Source organism: Brassica rapa, chromosome A06 (genome assembly GCF_000309985.2).
Source record: "Brassica rapa cultivar Chiifu-401-42 chromosome A06, CAAS_Brap_v3.01, whole genome shotgun sequence".
In the NCBI taxonomy this organism is placed as follows: domain Eukaryota; kingdom Viridiplantae; phylum Streptophyta; class Magnoliopsida; order Brassicales; family Brassicaceae; genus Brassica; species Brassica rapa.
In genome coordinates, this window is record NC_024800.2 from 5,121,470 (window position 1) to 5,141,682 (window position 20,213).

General features: G+C 35.2%; 4 protein-coding genes across 7 annotated transcripts; 1 reads left to right on the plus strand and 3 right to left on the minus strand.

Moving 5' to 3' along the window:
* Positions 1–512: 512 nt before the first annotated feature.
* On the plus strand, positions 513–6,631 carry LOC103872020 (NAC domain-containing protein 7). Of its 3 annotated transcripts, none has more exons than XM_033272270.1 (4): positions 514–2,050; positions 2,153–2,424; positions 2,531–2,815; positions 2,969–6,631. In XM_033272270.1, exons 1-4 carry the CDS (start codon positions 1,819–1,821, stop codon positions 3,278–3,280), a joined length of 1,101 nt encoding a protein of 366 aa, XP_033128161.1. In that variant the 5' UTR covers positions 514–1,818; the 3' UTR covers positions 3,281–6,631. The 3 variants fall into 3 exon arrangements, with proteins under 3 accessions (XP_033128160.1, XP_033128161.1, XP_009148605.1); XM_009150357.3 differs by having other exon boundaries at positions 519–934; positions 1,864–2,050; positions 2,531–6,631; XM_033272269.1 differs by having other exon boundaries at positions 513–2,050; positions 2,531–6,631.
* On the minus strand, positions 2,406–16,553 carry LOC103872022 (transaldolase). 2 transcript variants are annotated; one of them, XR_004448197.1, is made up of 13 exons: positions 16,306–16,553; positions 16,078–16,228; positions 15,686–15,764; positions 15,316–15,391; positions 15,136–15,219; positions 14,938–15,042; positions 14,782–14,862; positions 14,653–14,717; positions 14,490–14,559; positions 14,236–14,411; positions 14,024–14,162; positions 13,698–13,944; positions 2,406–2,416 (listed from the first exon to the last, which is right to left on the minus strand). XR_004448197.1 is itself a non-coding variant. In XM_009150360.3 (12 exons), exons 1-12 carry the CDS (start codon positions 16,360–16,362, stop codon positions 13,798–13,800), a joined length of 1,230 nt encoding a protein of 409 aa, XP_009148608.1. In that variant the 5' UTR covers positions 16,363–16,553; the 3' UTR covers positions 13,475–13,797. The 2 variants fall into 2 exon arrangements, 1 of the variants encoding a protein (XP_009148608.1); XM_009150360.3 differs by lacking the exon at positions 2,406–2,416 and having other exon boundaries at positions 13,475–13,944.
* Positions 6,447–10,811, minus strand: LOC103872021 (acid beta-fructofuranosidase 4, vacuolar). Its single transcript, XM_009150359.3, has 7 exons — positions 10,308–10,811; positions 9,881–9,889; positions 8,776–9,020; positions 7,673–8,290; positions 7,153–7,565; positions 6,987–7,074; positions 6,447–6,884 (listed from the first exon to the last, which is right to left on the minus strand). The coding sequence occupies exons 1-7, from the start codon at positions 10,789–10,791 to the stop codon at positions 6,666–6,668; spliced, it is 2,076 nt and encodes a 691-aa protein (XP_009148607.2). The 5' UTR covers positions 10,792–10,811; the 3' UTR covers positions 6,447–6,665.
* Positions 16,554–17,178: 625 nt separating the features above from the next.
* LOC103872023 (flavin-containing monooxygenase FMO GS-OX-like 2) lies at positions 17,179–20,208 on the minus strand. The gene is made up of 7 exons (XM_009150361.3): positions 19,582–20,208; positions 18,981–19,051; positions 18,723–18,875; positions 18,563–18,645; positions 18,331–18,466; positions 18,046–18,222; positions 17,179–17,953 (listed from the first exon to the last, which is right to left on the minus strand). The coding sequence occupies exons 1-7, from the start codon at positions 20,138–20,140 to the stop codon at positions 17,738–17,740; spliced, it is 1,395 nt and encodes a 464-aa protein (XP_009148609.2). The 5' UTR covers positions 20,141–20,208; the 3' UTR covers positions 17,179–17,737.
* Between the last annotated feature and the right edge of the window lie 5 nt (positions 20,209–20,213).

The following is a 20,213-nucleotide window of genomic DNA, read 5'->3' on the forward strand; positions in this document are numbered from 1 at the left end:
TTTAGCATTAAGTGTTTTATATCGTGAAAAAAAAAGGCATTAAGTGTTTTTGTGCAGTAACGTTAGAGTAATTACAGTACATTATATCTATCGAGCAGAAAAAGTGTCTGAAATTTTCTGGATGTACATGTTAGAGATATATCTACAAAGATTTTCGCAAACCTACACAATCAAACTAGCAATATATATCTAAACTAGTTAAGGTACTTTTAGTATGGATATAACATTCGGAACACAAAAATGTGAAACTGAAACCAAGAAAATAAGCTTAATACGAGGACAAACAAATAAAGAACCTTAATATTTATGATCAAGCATATCCATCAAGAGCTGGTGGGTGGTAATGCCACTCTCTCTCTCTCTCTCTCTCTCTCTCTCTCTCTCTCTCTCTCTCTCTCTCTCTCTCTCTCTCTCTCTCTCTCTCTCTCTCTAAATCTTACTTTATCTCCTTATCCTCCTCTCTCATCTCCCCCAAAGCTTTTGCAACAAATAAAGTCTCTCTTTCTCTCTGAGAGGAAGAAGGAAAGTTTAATTGATAGGGAAAGAGAGAGAAAGAAAATAAAATATAATAGATTACTAGGACACGATTGTGATCTTTTGTTTTGTGCGCTCTCCTTCTTCTTTTCTTCATCCATTGATCTTCTTTATATAACCTTACTCTCTTTCTCCTTTTTCGAATTTTTTCTATCATTTCTTCTTTCTCTCTCGGGATCTAATATCTCTTTTCAATAACCTATTCCCGAGGAGAACTGTCAAATCTTGTCCATTTTACTTTCAGGGATCCTTCGATATCTCTCTCTCTCTATAGTTTTGTGCTGAAGTATTCAAACTTCTGATGAGAAGATCTAGAACATACAATAGCCGAAAACATAAATATTTTGTTAGGAGCTGTTGAAAAGGTTTCAGCTGAATCTTGTATCTAGAGTTTCTTCAGGTAAAACCCTAATTCTCTGCCAGCCTTCGACTCTTATTCCGATCCTCACCTGCCTTCACAAATAATTTTGCTAGTTTTTGTTTCTTTTTAGGTAAAAAAAAACTCCTTTTGAATCATCTTTAATCCTTTATCATCATCTTCAACAATCACCTTGATTATCATCATCATATTCATCTCATCATACTCAGTGTTGCTGATGCTACAAGCAAAGCAAAATATCATATAAATCTAAAATATTAATTTAATAAATTAACAACTAATTAGGTTTCTTTTTATGTGGTGTTAAGTATAAATTTTCATTGGTTTGTATACGACAAACTAGAAAATCAATCATCAAATATTTGCAGTTTGTTTTCCTCTTTTTTTTTTGTCAAAATTGTTTTCCTCTTCATCTTCTGAACTTTACTTGTTTCGTTATTACTTTCATGCAATTAAATATCCAAGATGATATTATACAAATGAAGCAATACTTAAACATAATTTTATTTTAGTTACTCTTGTTCGAAAACAAGAGTTACTCGATCTAGTGCACGAATCTAATTAAATAATTTTTAACTATTATCATATGATAATTGGGAATTGTTTGGTTTGTTTCACTGATTTTAGTTTTTGGGAAATTTCAATTATATACCACGAATCTAAATAAAAATGAATTATTCTCGAAGAAAGATAGTTTACCATGTGATTGGTCATAATCATATATAAATGTAACAAAACTATTTCTTGTCATAAGTAAATTAATGTATGACGTTCTGTCAATTCTGAGTGTAATTTATCCTCTTATAAACTAAGCATAGACGCTAAGACGCACAATCATAACCAAATCACATAATTATGTAGTAAATGTAACTAGCTATAACATTATATCTTGTGTTCTTAGGTGCATGATTTTATTTCCAATTTGTTTGATGCTATTTTCTTATAAGCAGGTTACTAATTTATCACGAAGACAAAGGATGAATTCATTTTCCCTCGTTCCTCCGGGTTTTAGATTTCACCCAACAGATGAAGAACTTGTCGACTACTACCTAAGAAAAAAAGTTGCATCAAACAGAATAGAAATCGATTTTATCAAGGACATTGATCTTTACAAGATTGAGCCATGGGATCTTCAAGGTTTGCCAAGTCCCATTATCTTTATAGCCTTCATTCCTTTATTTTAATTTACTAATTAAGGAAAGTTTTATAAAAAGTGATTCCATTACTTTGTATAAATAGATTTGTGCAAAATTGGGCATGAAGAGCAGAGTGATTGGTACTTCTTTAGCCATAAAGACAAGAAGTATCCCACAGGGACTCGAACCAACAGAGCAACAAAAGTAGGGTTTTGGAAAGCCACTGGAAGAGATAAGGCTATATACTTGAGGCATAGTCTTGTTGGTATGAGGAAAACACTTGTGTTTTACAAGGGAAGAGCCCCAAATGGACAAAAATCCGATTGGATCATGCATGAATACCGCTTAGAAACTGATGAAAATGGAACTCCTCAGGTACTATATCGACCCTACAACATAGCTTCCCTTTACACTTTATTTTCTTTTTGTATATGCTAAATCTCTAATCTCTCCCGGCCCATCATACGATATTTGGTTGTAGGAAGAAGGATGGGTCGTGTGTAGGGTTTTCAAGAAGAGACTAGCTGCAGTTAGACGAATGGGAGATTATGACTCATCGCCTTCACATTGGTATGGAGATCAGCTCTCTTTTATGGCCTCTGAGCTCGAGACAAACGGGCCACGGCGGATCCTCCCCAATCAGCAGCAGCACCACCAGTACGAGCACCAACAGCAGTTACCATATGGCCTCAATGCATCTGCTTACATTCTCAATAATCCTAACTTGCAATGCAAGCAAGAGCTAGAGCTACAATACAACCACCTGGTACAACATGATCTTCTTCATGAATCCCCTTTATCATTAATTCAACTTCCTCAGCTTGAAAGCCCTAATATCCAACAAGCTTATAGTAGCAACTCTCTTCCTTACGGAACAAGCAACAACGATAATAACTCGAGTGAGATTGCTAACTTGCAGCAGTCAAATCTCGCACATGAAGAGCAAATTAATCAAGGGAATCAGAGTTTCAGCTCTCTATACATGAATAGCGGGAACCAGCAAGCGATGGACCAAGTCACAGACTGGCGAGTTCTCGATAAATTTGTTGCTTCCCAGCTCAGCAACGAGGATGCGGCCACAACTTCTGCTTCTCTACAGAAGAATGCCAAGGACACAAGCAACGTGGAGTGCCAAGTTGATGAAGAAAAAAATCAGAAGAGGGTTTCAGACATGGGAGACGAATATGCCGCTTCTACATCTTCGAGTTGTCAGATTGATCTATGGAAGTAAGCAAAAAGAGAAGACTTTATCATATAAATGCATATATACATATATCTATATACGTACACGCGAACACTAATCAAGTGTAGAGATGATGATGGTACAGATTTATATTTTGTTTGATTGATTCTTACTACATTATTGAACTTATATATGTTATATGAATATGTACATGGCGTATCGATGCATACATACTTGTACTCGATATGATTAACCATATATACTCTAATCTAAGTCATGTAACTCCAATATTTTCTAGTAAACAGTTGTACCTTAATTATTATTTGTCATATTCTCACTGTACTATATAGACAACTCAATTTGTTCTTTAGAAGTGCACCATATTAAAGTTGAAAATCAAGATTCTTGAATTTCATATTCTGGACAATAATGCTTGAATTATGTATTTATTAAACATGTCCAATAGTATTAACACACAATCTACAAGTCATAAGTATATATAGCAAATTCAGAATATGTATTCAAATAAGACATGTGGTCTGACCACTTACCGGAGTTGTGTTTATGGGGATAATAACCCCAAGGAAGCTTGAAGGATATGTATAACCATAAATAGTGAAAAATAAAATGGAGAAGAGAATGTGGCTTGAAGAAGGTACACAAGTTTAATGACATCTTGGCTCGAACAAGATTATGTTATATAGAGACAAGCCGTAAAAAGAAGGGAAACATTTTCATTGTTTCTTCTAGTCGCAAGAAGAAACCAAAGGTAATCACTTTATTCTCATGAAGAATTTTATACTTATTGTGTTTGCTTCGAGGTGGGCATAAAAAGAAACCGTAGATTATAATTTACTTCGATAGTTTTTCTAATACTTTTACCGCGTTTAGTGAATAGTAGTATAATATGAGACTAAATATTACTAAAAACATGCATTAGTTAGCATTTTTACCTGTAGAATTTTATACATAATGCATATAGCTAGATCCAAAAATGAAAAAAGTGCAAATATTTCAAGTTCCAAAACCAAATTTATAACCTAATTTTCTAAATTGTTTTTTTTTAGATTCAGCTTATCCACTATTTTAGTCATCTTCGGTTTATATTATTTACTTACAAACTTATATATGCAAGCGAAAAATACATACATCTCAATCACATATGATGGTTACAGGAAATACCTTATTATCATAATTCTTTTATAAGTTATGCGGACTGCCTTGTCTGTTAAACATCAGCCGTATTCGTTCACTGTTTGCATATTGCGATATATGATGTTTAGTGAAATGCAAGGTTATAAGATTAAAAGAACAATTTTGAAAATATATTCAAATGAGCTGACTCTTATAATCAATATACTTATATACAAGAGATATAGTGATTTGCAACGATATAAACCATTACTCTTTAAACGTCCAACCCAAATCTAATAAGAAGACCAAATCAGATGTTTAAGACCAGTTTGAACCCGAATCTCCATATTATTTTCATTTGAGTCTAAATGTATTGATATTTTAGAATTGTGTTTGACGCGAATTATTTTTGTCCATTCCATAAGATATTCATCGTATGTTCTAAGATTCCTTAGGAAATTTCATCAATTAACAAGACACTCAGTATCGCTATGCTGCAAGATATTCCAACGAAAAGTAACGAGTATTGTCATTTATCAATGTGAAATTATTTTTTAAATTACTGTTTCAGAAATATGAGAAAATGATCGAAATCTTACGCATTTATTTTGGTGCAAGGAACATCATCATTTGGCGTGCTCTTTGGGTTTGACAAACACGGTCCAACGGAGAAGCTTGGATAATATAAATCCAAAATTTCTAATTATCCTTGCCTAAAAAAACAAAATAATAACCCATTCTAAATTTTGTTTTGATTTATACTCCCTCTGTTTTTCTTTAGATGACGTTTTAGAATTTTTTCTTTTACCTAAATAAATGACGTTTGTAGTTATCTAGGTAGCTTTTAGTTTAAAATGACTTATATTGTCCTTTCATTAAATAATGATCAACAACAACACTTGACTAACAACAATCATACGTATCATTAAATAAAGGTTATAAAAGGTATTATGCAGAGCTTCTTAAACTGTGTGAAAATTGAAAAACGTCAAGTATAATGGAACGGAGGGAGTAATAATTAACCACCAATCTGTCAATACATATAAGAAAATCCGAGTAACACTAAGCATAATATAAGACAAAAACATGTGAAGTGTCATCATTAGTGTTTCTTACTTTCTTTATCTATAGGCCACAAATCCCAAGACCATAATAATTTCTGAATCTAACAAAGTTTGAAGTAATTATTTTTGAATTGTTTTTTTGTCGTTATTCAATTGTTACAATGTACTACAAGACTAATTTTTTGAACTCTCATATAAAAAAAAAAAAAAAATATATATATATATATATATATATATATATATATATATATATATATAATTGCTAGGGCAATTTTGTTAATCAAAATTCTTAATATAATTCAAAAGAAAATGTCAAATTTCATAGATAAATTATAGATTAGGGAACCAGTTTTTAATTTATTTGAAAGTGCCAATGTGCTTTTCCAATTCTTGTAAATTAAACTATTAGCATGAAAGTGAGTGCTAGGAGGCAACCTAGTAGAGATCCATCGGTTAAGCAGACTTTAGACCATCAACAATGGAGATCATATAAATGGTGAGATATTCCCCTTGAAAAACCCCCATTGGTCATGCCCTTTAGAATCTTTGTCTTGAGAAACAAAATTAATCACTGTCTCCTTTCAGTGTTATCTTTTCATTTTTAACAAGTACATGATTATTGTTACACCTTGGTTCCTAGACATTGTGTAGAGAAAAAAATACCAATAATATCGGTGACATACGGTTCAATTAGAACCAATAGATACTACATTTTGGAATGCCGGATTCGTGTTCTCATTGCCTTACCACAGCAGCGTATGCATGTTCTCTGTTCTGTCTTTCTCTCGTGCTGAGTCCCCTGGAAGCACATGGAAGCTCAATGTTTTAAGAGTTTGCTTGTCTCTCCAAGCTTATGACATTACAGATATTAAACCTGAATTACTAAACCAAGAACATAGAGAGTATGACAACAAATACTCTGTGGGGCCAGGATACCTCTGTATAATTCAAAAAAAATACTCTGTTCTAAAACCCTCTCTGCCATCCGAAGGTCCAGTTACTAAAGGAATTCATAATTTTACTACAAATAAAACAACTTTATTTCACCAAAATTTTAATAAAGATAATGAGAAAAAAAATTCTCAAGTAACCCCTTTTTCTTACATATAATGAATCAAATTAAACCCCAATAGAATAATTGAACGACTACACTGGAAAAATAACAGAACGATATTTATAAGTTTTAACAAGTAAATCTACAAAAAAAAAAAAAATTGCTGGAGATGGGTGTATAATCATGTGCGGGAGAGAGCACGAACAGCCTCCTCAGAGTAAGGATGAATAAAAGCACTGTTCATCTGCCACACGTTAAACGATGCCGTGATAGTCGCATCAATAGCATTGTTGAACAAGAAAAGCTTCGCTGCTCCATAGATGGCTTTTGTTGGATATACCCTTGACGTTGTGCATGTTCTTCCGCCTTGTCCGAATGCTTCTACTATCGAATGATCCACCTATTAAAACCAATATGTGCATAAATCAATTCCATATTGTAAGGTCTTAATGAAACAACATATCAAAGCTTATATGAAGTTGGGTTGATTTGAATAAATTACCAATATTCTCATGGTCAGTTTCTCCCCTTCAAGAACCGGTACAGAACTACCGTAAACCGGTTTAACGACATCGTTTGCAAAAGATGACCTGTTACAGAAAATGTTACATTTCATAATATCATGGTTAGACATTATTACTTTATAATAAGTTTGAAGAAACTAATACCTTGAGCTGTCTGTACAGAAGAATGTTTTGAGCTTAGAATCTTTTCCTTTAGCCACATAGAAGTAAACCGGAGTTTGCTCCGACAAGCTCTCATGGGCGAGAACCGAGAAACCAAACGGTCCTAAAGCACCACGAACGGTGGATCCTCCGCTTTTCTGGCAGCTAAATTCCTCAGCCTCAGCTGCTGCCGAAGCGTCTCCGAGAATTTTGTCAAGAGATTCTTTCTTGATCTCGAACTCTGCTTCAATATCGAGCTGAGCCGCAGAACCCACATCAATGTTTACAAACGATCCAGGACCGACTTCCATATCGAACTTCTTGCTGCTTAATCTAAGAGATTTTACTTCGTCCACTGGCCATTGAACCAAGTTCTTACCTGTCTTTGTGTCGAGAACAACGGTTCTTGGGATACCCTAAGCATCATATAACAAAAAAAAATTAGTTACCTTGGATTACAAGCAACCATTAGCAAAACAAAACCTAACTTTCACAGCACGGTATTCAAGAAAACAAAACATACCTGAAGAGAGGACCAGCCTTTTTGTACATCAGCAGATTCACTGTCAGATTCACCAATCCAACCCCACAAGATTCTCCTACCTTTGTTCTGGTCATAAAACGTCTTCGAAGCATAGAACTTTCCGTAATCATATCTTAAACTAGTACTAATCCCAACATCGATAGTAGGATCATCCGGGATCCATGTCCCGTTAGAATCGAAATATGTCCCTATGGCATAATGGTCGATTCTGGTGTCGTCCATACTAGCCTTCACGATGTGCTTCACATCTGGTCCATTGACCGATGTGTCGAGCCCCTTAACCAAGGTCTTAGACACTGGATAAAAGTCAACACACTCCCACATCCCTGTGTTTGGAACTTTGTGCAACAATGTGTCGAGTTTCTCGTAAGTCTTGAAGTCAGTCGTGTCGTACACGAGTGAGATCCCGGTTCTGTTGATCTTGGAACCAATAGTGATCCGCCATTTTCCGGCTGATGTCTTCCATGCAGTTGTTGGGTCACGGAAGTCCTTGGGGAGAATACCCGGCGGAGGTACAAGAACGGGGTTGCCCGAGAACTTGACCCATTTCAGTAGAAGTGGGTCGTTGAGGTCCTCAGGGTAGGCAAGGTTTTGGACCTGATAAAAATTTCATTAGCATCATGCGTTGATAAAATCACTAGACCTAATCTACATGTTCAATATCTAACTTACCAAAAATCTGGCTATGTAAACACATTAACTCTACAATTTGCCTAACATCAATAAAAATATTCCAAAATAATGTTTGTTATGAATTAATAATCTCATTTATTTTCCGACTAACTATCTCATTCATTATTCTCGTTAAATCATTGCATCTATTGTTCTTAAACGATTTATAAGAGATTATCATGTGGAAGACATCAGCCAGAATGATAATGTTACCTAAACTTCTTATATTTGATAACCTATTGGATTCTCTGTTCAAGAGCATCGAGCTTTATCTATGGGAAAAAATGGTCGGATACCTAAGGGTTTTTTCTTTCCAAATTACTATAGACACGATCCATCGGTTTGATTCTGTTCCAATATTTTAAAAGTGAATGTAAACTTGAATTAAAATTTGTGTGTTACATACATACCTGCACGGATTTGTCGGTAGAACCAGTGTAGAGCATGACGATAGAGCCATCTTCGAGGAATGTGGCTGAGCCGGTCCATACACCATTGGCATCGTACCATTGATCAGCAACCATGGCTAAGGGCAAGTGGACCCAATGAATTAGGTCCTTAGACACGGCATGACCCCAAACAATGTCACCCCATACGGCTGCGTTTGGGTTATACTGGTAGAAGAAATGGTACCATCCTTTGTAGAACAATGGACCTGTACAAAATGCACAGCATTTTTATTTTATTGGGGTCAGAAAAAGTATAACTCCGAAACGCTGGGATTCTATTAGTATAATAGTTTAGTATACCCCATTTTTATTTTATTGGGGTCAGAAAAAGTATAACTCCGAAACGCTGTGATTCTATTAGTATAATACTCCATCTGTTTCAATATAGATGATGTTTTAGGTGATTATTTTTGTTTCACAATAGATGATGTTTTCACATATCTAGGTAACTTTAACTTTATCAAAAACTGTGTAGCCAATTGTGTTTTTATTATTTTTGTTTATAATTAAATAAATTAGTTTAAAATTATATTTTAATGATTTTATGTTTAGAAAATATAATTTCTTAATATGTGTGCAAAGTACTAAAACTTCATCTATTATGAAACGGATGGAGTAGTCCCACTGGCTTTATCCAGTTTCAGACAAAATCCAAACTATGCATACAATCAAGATTACTTTTCTATGGCAACCAATGATTTGCACGATATCTCTAGCATGTGGATCTCACGTGGTATACAAACTGGCAAAATAATTTTAAAGAAAAAATATTATTATTTTACTATTGGTTGTGTGGGTAACTCTGTTCTGATTTTGTCTGTGAACCTTTTTACTCTTCTACGTGTAAATTAGTATATATGTTGTACTAACGTTAGGCTATAACGTGGATTGTGTGATATGATGTTCTGTGATCTACTACTTCTTGTCCCTCCAATTATTTCTTATAAACAATTCATAATTTACATCAAGAAAAACATAACTATACCAAAATTTAAGAGAATCTAAGGGAACTTCATTCTCGACAGAAAAAAAATCAGAAAACAAAGAGAAGTGAAGTGAAACTTACCATTAGGATCTGCAGAAACAAAAAAGCCCAAGTTTGCCATTGAGGAACACCATATTGAATAAGAGGAACCAGAAGAAAAAAACAGCAGAAATATTAGAACAAGGTTAGAGATTAATTACTGAATTCATATGTACTAATAACTAGAATTTAAATCGTTACAAGTACATATGATTAAACTACAACATGCACTAAATGAAATTCGCTAGATTTGAATGAATCAAGCCCTGTTGAATAATTTGGAAATTTGAAGATAGTTTCAACACTCTCCCAGATTATGGATATACTTTTTGTCAAAAATGGAAAAGAATATATACATGAAAAGAAAGAACGAATATTCATTGAATTTCTAACAAAAAGAAGGGAAGACTTTTTTAGATTAACAAATAAATAAAATCTGACAAAAAAAATAATTTTAGTTTTAGCGTACCGTTCATCCAGTTCTGTCCAGGTTGGAAATGAAACCCCGTTCGTTGCCACGACAACATACTGTTGTTCCATGAGAACGCCACCGTATTTCTGTCACCGGAAAGCTTCCACAACTGATCATTACTTTTCTCCGACACACCGGCGAGACGGGCACGTGACGCTGTGGTCGCTGTTCCATCGCTTTCGAACTTAACGTCGTTGGATCTAGATCCGTCATGTGTGGCGATGAGAGCGACGTAGAAGGCGATAAAGAAAAGCCCAAATGTGACGGCGAGGAGACCTTTCACGGGTCTTCTACGGCCATGGGTCTCCGCATTCGGGTCGGATCTTGACCCGTCGGATAATAAAGGGTCTTCTTCTCTGGCGGAGATCGGCAAGAGAGCGTCAGAGCTCGCCATGGTTCTTTTCTCGTTTTCGAGTTTCTTTCTTTTTGAGATTTCGATGGCACGAGAAAAGGCAAATGGCTTTATATATATACAGTACATATTACATAATCATACATGAGAAGAGAAAGATAGATCTATGTCTTCCTGCTTCGCTGGAATGTGTCCAGATGTCAAAAGCAGAGAGGTTGGTCTACATATTTATTACTGTAATATCTCTGTAATAATGACTTGTCTTAAATATTATTAGAAAAATCATTTTATAGTTTAATGTTTTTTTCTTCTCTTTTTCTAAGTAAAGAAACAAAATTTAATTTTCTTGTTTTTCTGTATTTCTATTTTAGTTTTTTTACCCATTCTACAATCTACACTAACGTAAACAAAATAAAAAGAAACTAAAGTTGACCGGGCGGGTGTTTTTTGTTTACGTAATGTAACTAAATATTTTTTATACCATTATATAATCTATAAAAATTATAATAAAATGGTGACAAAAATACATCACATAATACATATATTGCTGTTACATAATTCTACTAATTAATAGTAAAAGTAAAGTGATTTATATAATTCTAAATATAAATATCACGCGAATCTTTTTTTATTTAACTGATATCATTTTTTATTTACCCGATATCAAGTTGGCTAGTGGTAAAGGAAATGCTAGTAGCCTTTCATTGGTCGGGTTTGATACGCATTGAAAGGAATTATTTACAATATTTGGGTTCTCAGTAAAAAAGAGAAACCACTTTTTCATTTTTTAGAAATATACTTTTGTTTTCTATAAATAATATAATATATATTTATTTTTCATGTATATTATGACATTACGCATGATGACAAAAAAAAAAAAAAAAAAAATTATGACATTACGCATAATATTTTTTAGTTTATTTTTAGTTTATGTGTGTGTTTTCCATAAACTAAAATATATATGCGAAAAATAATATTTGAGATGTTTTGATAGCTTTTTGGTCATAAATAATAACTATATTTAAATTTTCAACCCGTTATATAAATAGTCTTAATTTTAAATTTCTTAACCCGATATATAAATATTCGTCATGCATTTTTAGTAAAATACTTATATTATCTACTTTATTAAAACAGAAGTACCAATTAGAAATACCCCTAAATTTTATCACTTAATTACAATTTCAAGCTACAGAAGTAATTAAATATCCTAACATTAATATTCTTTGTCTTTTCCTTTTGTATTAATGTCTTTCCTAATTTGATTGTTATAAGATAAAAATCAAATGTTGCCGTGTTTTTAGTTAATATCTCTGGCAAATTTAAATATGGAATGCGATTCAGATTTTCTTAAATTATTGTTGCCATAGTTTTAGTTAAAAATCGAATTAGGAAAGGCATTAATACAAAAGAAAAAGACAAAGAATATTAATGTTAGGATATTTAATTATTTCAGTGGCATGAAATTGTAATTAAGAGATAAAATTTACGGGTATTTCTAATTGGTACTTATGTGTTTTAATAAAGTAGATGAGGAAAACAATTGTATTCGTCCTTATCTGTTAATTAAATGGGTAAGACAATGATATGAGTTTTACATTGAATTGCCCACGTACTTATACGAATCCATTGATATAAAACGTTAACGAGGAAAAGAAACAAAAATATTCAACAATTTCGACAAAGATTAATAGTTTAGTGGTTGTAGGTTCATACATGTCAAATACGAAAGGAACATCATATTAAATAGTATGCGTGTGTTACTTATACACCGGAAAAAACGAACATTTTAATTGACTAAAGTAGAAGATTAAGAGATCAACGATTCTACGAAACTTCTTTCATTTTTACACGAAACTAGTAATTCCTTGTTCCTTTTTGATTTTACATCCGTGTAATTTATTAATATTACCAACTTTATTTTCTCTGCTCAGCCTGCCTCCCCCACCCCAAACAAAATTTCCAACTTAAATTGAGCAAGAAATATTGAATTAAGATCTATAGAAATACTCCAGGAACACGATAACATGAGCGGCCAGCGACTAGTTTAAAAGTTGAACTAAAACTTCTTTTTGGCCTAAGACAACAAATAAGTTATATTTGTTTGTTAACTTTTTAAAATTAAGTTATATATCTGACATGAATAGAATTACCGTGATGAATCCTTAAAAGACAAATGCTATTAAACAAGACGTACACAAAACCTTTTAAAAGTTTAGTAGCCAGAAAAATCAAATCAGGTAATTTCTCTAGTTTGAACTTTGAACCGTTGATTTGATTTGGCCGCTCGAAATATGGAACTTTAAATTTACTGAACGTATATTAGTTACCGAACCATATTCACGAGACGATCTAACTTGAAAGATGTACTTTTAGTTTCGTTGGGAAAACTAGCTATTCAATTAAATTAGACGATTAACCACTTATTAGTTTGGTCAAGCACATGAAACTTTTGTTTAAATAGTATACATTGTATCAGTCACGATAGTGTGCAAAATACATGTGAGAAGTAACGAACCAGCACCGATTTCTACAAGATCAAACAAATTACTATAACACGTGAAACCTCTTCTAGCCACATACCAATTGCATGTGGGACTGAAGGGATTGAGAGTTTTACATCCTTTCACGTTAAATCACCAAATTGGAAAAGACAAGAGATCTTGTATAATTGTTGGATGTGGGAAAAACTTGATCCACATGTAAAATGACCGATAGGTTTCTGGCAGGCACCACATGTTCTGGCTACCTCTAGATTTAGAATCTATTATCTGTTTGCTAGACAAATAATTATAGTGAAAAGGATATGCAATCAATCAATCACTCCATCTTATTGGCATTACTCGAATTGTAAAGAAACCGAGCTACTCCATTGTTATCAGACACCTCATAGTTCATTTGTAGACTTGTAAGAAAGAAAAGAACCAGAAGTTTCAGAACATACAACATGACAATGATCGATTTTACTTCAGCTTCATAGGTCTTTTTATCTTATGGCTCAAGTTTCAGACCAGGAACCGTGGTGAACAAGACACATGAATAAGATAAAGCAAACAAAGAGGTTAAGTAACATGGAGTCTAGCTCTCTCTCTTATTGATTTAAAGATCCGTAGGGACAAAGGGCAAAGCTTCGTTTTAGACATTTGGAGGTGGCCAAATCTTCCCAAAGAGCTCTTCAACGCGTTTCGCTTGGTTCGCATAACCTTCCACACCAGCTGATAAAAGCTCCACTGATGCAGGACCCATAGCTGAAGCCAAGCTTAGCTGGTCCCACTTGATCAGCTAAACCAGAACCAAACCAAGAACGGATTACACAACGGTTTAGCTAACCAAAAGTTTAGTCACGGAAACTAGAACTAACCTCTTTGTTGGTGAAGTTGTAGTGTGTTGCGGTCTCAGGAGAAAGTTTCCGAACAAACGAGTATTTCTCATCGTCAGGAACGGCTGGTGAGTCTTTGAGAGATTGCAATACCTTTAATGGCGCAATCACATAATCAACCCTGAGGATAACATCCAGAGTTAGAATGAAAACAAGATCTTGTTTGTGTTTTTATACTTCGGTTTTGAGTTTACCCGAGAAGACTGAACAAGTCCTGTTTGTTTCTGACAGCAGCAGCCATTAGCTTGGACTTGTAACCATACTTGTGAATGTAGTTATATGATCTTCTGACCAAGGCCAAACCTGGATCTTCCCCGGATTTAACCGCAGTTTCAATCTCGGTATCTCCTGAATGATTACGCGCCCAGTCCTAAAGAGTTTAAAGATGCTAAAACATAAGCTTATAACTGAAAGTTTACTCAGAGCATATGTTGAACAAAAATGTTACCCTGAGGCGACCGACGAAAATCTGAATGACAGAGGCACCGGCTTGAGCGGCTGCTGCAGCTTGAGCAAAGCTGATGTTGAATGCAATATTTAAAATTGGTGAAGAGAGCAAGAATCAAAATGTAGTAAAACTAGAGAGTAGAGATGTATACGTTCAATGGTACCTGTAAACGAAGGTCAAGTGCGTTTGAATTCCCTCGGATTCCAGCAGCTTTGCAGCTTCAATACCCTATGAGAGCGATGATAAGCAAGATACTAACTTTTGCTTTAAGTGTTTGCTGAAGGACACTTACTTGCCAGGTTGCAGGGATTTTGAAAAGCAACCGGTCGTGAGGTACATCGATTTCATTGTATAGTCTTAAAAGATCATGAACCTAACAACATCATCACATCAACATCACATTACATGTCAAGAGATTTAAAGATATACTCTCATTGTTAGAAACTACCTTGCGGATAATGGCGTTAGTGTCATAAGCAAGACGCGCATCCACTTCAGTAGAAACACGACCTGGAACGAGTTTGACAAGATCTCCACCTACATTCACAATAGCCTGCACTTTTTTTTCTCATCAGTAATTGGACAAAGAAAAGCTTTGAGCTGATAAAGTGGGAAACTAACAGATAAGTTATTAGAAAAAGTCAACCTTATCGAAAAAGCAAGAGAGTTTGGAGTCAGTGGTATCAAGCCCCGCACAGGTAGAGTCCGCCAAAGCCATGTCCACAGCATTCTAAGCATATGATGTAAAGAGAGTCAATCATGTAAGGGCATAGCATGATGCTCTATATATCTTTCCTTTAGATTATCAAAATGTTTCAATGCTTACCCGGAAGATTGTGTCAGGGAGACCGCAGATGCCGAGGAGGAGAGCAGAGCTAACAGTAGCTGCGGTTGGAGGGAACCTGCGGTTCAGTTACATACAACAAAGGAATCAATACTTTAAAACTATACCACAGAAAAAAGTTATCCTATTGCTAAAAGTCAAATAAGGAAGTTTTACAGTATCTAAAGCTTAGAAAGAGTATTGGTCTATGTCACATCTTCACGGAAACTTTTGTTACAAAACCTTAAACCTAATTTATTTCTTATACCCTAGATCCAAGACAAAAACTTAGTACAATGTCAAGCTAAACTCTGCCTCTGGTTTTATGATTTTAACAATAACTAAAGTGTAATGAAGTACAGAAATATATTACCTCTCAAAGTCATCGAAAACGACTGTATCAGGAACAATTTCACTAAAAGCTGATACAGCATCTAGCTCATTGTTCTCACCTGGATAACAGAATTTCATCAAACAATTCAAACGATCAAACAATTGAAACGAACAAAGGTATACATCAAACGTCACAATCTGAGTATCAACCATAAATCAACAATAATAAGCTAAGAACTTGAAGCAAGCAAAGCCATTGTAGCAGAGCCATAACATTTAAAAATAAAAAATAGCAACTTTTGTCTAAGCATAGTTGTTCAAAGAGGTGATTCCATTCCATACTTTAGATGATAATCAATTCTCTTTCAAAAGAAATATCAATCAAACTGATGAGAGAGACACGATCATCTCAAAAGGATAAAATAACAATACCAGCTCCGAGAGATGGAGATGATGGAGAGGAGGAGGAGGAGGAGCTAGCGGAAGCGTGAATCCGTGGAATCGATCGCCGGAGAGTGAAGTTAACGGCGGGAGGAGGAGGAGCAACGGAGAATCCGGCGGCGACCGTCTTCCATCGTCCCTTCTGCGCAGATACAAGATCGCATCAATGAGGTACAGAGATAATGTATGAGTAACCAAAGGGAGAGAGAGAGAGGGTACTTGGATCGAAGCAGAGAGAGCTGCTGCAGAAGGCGGAGATTGCAGAGAGTGTGTCATGTTTTTTTCTTTTTTTCGCTTCACTTGGATCGATCTGACCGAACTAATATCCAAACGTTGATATCTTCGGATTAAGATGGGCCCCGCCTTTTTCTTCCCGACATTACTCGATGTCTATTATGAAACCGAAAACTCCCGCTGTGGCAGCGGGTTTGTGTTCCAACAACAAAATCAACAATTGGCTGGCCATCCCACCACAATGAAAAATTGACAATATAAGGTTACAAGTAATTGAAAAGAATAATCGATTTAATCTTGGGCTTAGGAAAATTGTACTATATATACAACAAAAAAACATAAATACACTAACCAACTAAAACTCTCCCCCTCTCTCTTCTCATATTTTCTCTTCCTATCTCTCTCTACTTTCTATCTCAAAATCTATTTTTCTATTTTTTAGTTATTTGGCAAATAAACCATTAATCTTTATCTGGTTTTTTAAACACTGTGTATATATTTAGGCCTTAGTGTAACTGTTTTACTAAGTGTTGGCTTGAGTCGTAAATATTTTATTGGATTTTCTTTTTGAATAATGATATTTCCTACGGAAGTTTTAAATTTTTTAACAATTATATATGTTTTTATTTTGAAGTAATGTATGTTTCAATTTAAAATGTCATCAAGGTTTGTTTTTTTAATATACCAGTAAGTTCCTAGATTTAGTGGGAAATTTTTTAATTAGATTTTTTAAAACTTACAAAAAATATAGCACTAAAACATATAGAGTGTGATTGTATTGCATTTCTAGAGTAACTTTTTACTCTAGTTTTTTTTTATACTCCAGCTACCACTAAAAGTACACCAATCAGGTGAAACTTATTTTATTTTATTTTACTCCATTTACTATTTAGAAAGTGGGAAACACACACTTAGTTTTACTCTGTATTATGCTAGAGTAATAATGTTTCCACTCATTTTTTCTTTTCTTTCTTGTTTTCACCATTTTTATTTTTAACCTATTTCCACCTTTTTATTTACTCCTTTTTACTCTCTACTTGTATCCAATCACACTCATAGCCACTGAATTATTGGAGCACAAATTAGATTTAGTGGGTCCATAATTGTAGTGGCAACTGACGCTACGAGTGATGAGTGCGCAATCATGCAATGACAAATTCGCTTTTTCCTCCTGGAAAGGCAGAGTTTCGTAAATGTTCCTCGTACTATTTACACATTGATGAACTCATCCATATAATTTCTTTTATGTAGTCCCCAAAATACATTATTATTACATGCCACATTCTTATTAGGCTATTAGCCTTATTACTCTACCTTTTCACATTTTGGAAACAAAGTAGCCACAAGAAACACTTACAAAACATACACACGCACCTTCTTCACATAACAAAGCTTCCAAGTCGTATTTATCACCCGTTTAGGTTTTCAGCAACGGCAAAAGTTCTGGATAGCTTGACATAAACTTAACAAAATCATCGTATGCTTCTACGATGAGGTGATCATCGTCCCAATTATCCCTGTAAGTAGCGGATTGTGCATAAATTCTCTTGAAGCCAATGTAAAACATTTCTTCTCTCCATTTCTCTATCCGTGGATAGTCACATTGATCCGCAAGCCAATTATCGTATTCAAACTGCGACAAGTGTTTCACCAAAGGAATGTTTAGTCACGACCATTTTATCTAGATAATATTTTCAGAATGTAGTAGTTAGAAGTTTTACGTACCTGGGAGTCATCTGGCATCAAATGCGTATATCGCTTGGGAATACCCGAGGCTTCGAGCTTATTGTAGAAAACCTTGGTGTCTTCCATCATCTCGTCTTGCGATGGGAGAGATACTCTTCCAGATAAAACCGCTGCAACCCACTTGCTTTGAAGCTCAAACATCGGAAAGGGAGTGATCTAGAAACCAAGTTAAACCAAATAATGAGATAATATGCAAAAGCAAGGAGTATATTCACACACAAAACAAAGAAAAAGGAAAAGAAACATATGATTAAGATTGTTAACCTGCCATGGTAAGCCGATGAAAGAAAGTCCGGGGGCAAGAGCCGGAGGAAATACATGCTTATACAACGGTCCAACACGATTATCATCGACCGTCACTTCGTCTTTTGTGTCAAGAAACGGGAAGTAATACTTGTACCTGAACATAACAAAATCGAAGAGCTCAATGAAAACATCTTTCAATCAATGAATGTTTAAGCTCTCTTGGAGAATTGAGCCACAAAGTGTATCTTACCCGGTACAATGCATTATGGTATCTGCGTAAACCGTCTTTCCATTTTGGAAAACCACTGAACCATCTTTGCGGGCAGTTTCAATCTACAATGGACATAGAGGCATCAGATAATTGATAATCAAAACAATCAGCATCATTCATTGGCCGGTTTAGTTAGTACCACTGGGTGAAGCCATAGATTGTCGTAACCGGGAAGCATCTCGTAGGTATCTGGTGAAGTCGATCTAGACGAGACGTGGACTTCCTTAGCGACTTTTGCTATATCTCTGCTTATATCAACGCCACTCGCTGAGCTTCCGATCACTATTACTATCTGCAAGGGCAACAAAAAGAAAACCATCCAAGAGTTGAGCGAGGAGACCAATGATTTGACGAGACCACAAGCTTCAGTATAGTGATGAGATCCTTGTGCAAGTACCTGATCTTTGAATGGATCAGGAACACGGTAATTATGACTATGAATTTGCTTGCCTGGCCATGAATCTATGCCTGAAAAAAAGGAAAGCCTAAGTCTTGATTGTTTCAATATTTCATCCATAAAGAAAACTCTATTTTATATATTGCACAAATAATAACTCTGCTTTTTGGTTACGGACAAATTTGCAACCAGCATTCTCACTGAGTTTAGTCGAATTAAAATCAGACTAGAACCAAACCAAAATTTGATAAGATCAGGAACAAGATTCTGAAGGTTAATTTAATATAATCAATGAAACTTGACTAAGAAAACTAAACTGCTTATATTTCATTACAAAAAAAAACTAAACTGCTTATATTGACGTAAACATTTTTAATAAGAATTAAATTTTATACATTAGTTTTCAAACATAATTCTCTTTACTTACTGTTTTTTTTTCGTAACAAATACGTAATTCGAAAAAGGTATTTTTAAATTATTAACAGATCAAAAGCCTATCATAATTTTCGATGTTGTATACAGAAACTAAGCAAATAAAATAAAGAACAAAAAAACAAGTGAAACACACACAACTCAGGACACGAGTTGTTTGGTTATTTACCAGCGATATGAGCATGACGTGGCTCTGTATAGTGTCCGTTACAAACCACGACGGCGTCGTATATCTCATCGGCAGCACCATCGGAGCTCCTAGACTCCACCCTCCACTTCCCTCTATTCTTCTCATCCGCCGCCGGTTCCGCCCTAACAACCTCCGTCTCAAACCTTATCATCTCCTCTACATCGAATTCCTTAGCAAAGTCTCGCAGGTAAGCAAGAACCTCACTGTGACCCGGATGTCTTCTCGGATCCCTTGACCCGTCGTGTGGTCGGGCCGCAAAAGGGAAGTCGGTGAAACCCATGCACTCTCGGGGGATGTTGGTGCGTAGGGATTTGTAAACGCTCGAGTGGACTACGGGTCGGGTAGGGTCGAGGCTTAGCGGGTCAGGTTCCACTTGAGAGGTGTAAGTCCACACGCCTCCAATCTGGCTCCCGCGCTCTAACACGACCACTGAGTGGCCTTCACGACGTAGCTCACGAGCAGTCACGAGCCCGGCGGCTCCGGCTCCAACTACCGCCACGTGGCGAGAGGTGGTTGGATCGCGATTACTATGTGCCATGTTTAGGCTGTAGCGATGTATTGCGATCTAATAAAAGAGGAAGAGATTGTAATAATATCGAAGAAAAGAAAGG

Bases quoted from the DNA above. Each gene is read 5' to 3' on its own strand.
- LOC103872020 (XM_033272269.1), top strand. From the start codon at position 1,819: ATGATTTTATTTCCAATTTGTTTGATGCTATTTTCTTATAAGCAGGTT. The intron at 2,051-2,152 runs GTTTGCCAAGTC...TTGTATAAATAG, and splicing joins TGAGCCATGGGATCTTCAAG to ATTTGTGCAAAATTGGGCAT. The intron at 2,425-2,530 runs GTACTATATCGA...ATTTGGTTGTAG, and splicing joins ATGAAAATGGAACTCCTCAG to GAAGAAGGATGGGTCGTGTG.
- LOC103872021 (XM_009150359.3), bottom strand. From the start codon at position 10,791: ATGTACTGTATATATATAAAGCCATTTGCCTTTTCTCGTGCCATCGAA. The intron at 8,291-8,775 runs GTATGTATGTAA...AATTTTTATCAG, and splicing joins CTACCGACAAATCCGTGCAG to GTCCAAAACCTTGCCTACCC. The intron at 6,885-6,986 runs GTAATTTATTCA...TGGTTTTAATAG, and splicing joins AACTGACCATGAGAATATTG to GTGGATCATTCGATAGTAGA.
- LOC103872022 (XM_009150360.3), bottom strand. From the start codon at position 16,362: ATGACACACTCTCTGCAATCTCCGCCTTCTGCAGCAGCTCTCTCTGCT. The intron at 15,765-16,077 runs GTATTGTTATTT...TCTGTTATCCAG, and splicing joins ATCTCCATCTCTCGGAGCTG to GTGAGAACAATGAGCTAGAT. The intron at 14,412-14,489 runs GTAACATTTTTG...TAAACTCTTTAG, and splicing joins TTTTCGTCGGTCGCCTCAGG to GACTGGGCGCGTAATCATTC.
- LOC103872023 (XM_009150361.3), bottom strand. From the start codon at position 20,140: ATGGCACATAGTAATCGCGATCCAACCACCTCTCGCCACGTGGCGGTA. The intron at 19,052-19,581 runs GTAAATAACCAA...CCTTTTTTTCAG, and splicing joins ACGTCATGCTCATATCGCTG to GCATAGATTCATGGCCAGGC. The intron at 18,223-18,330 runs GTTAACAATCTT...CTTGGTTTCTAG, and splicing joins TCATCGGCTTACCATGGCAG to ATCACTCCCTTTCCGATGTT.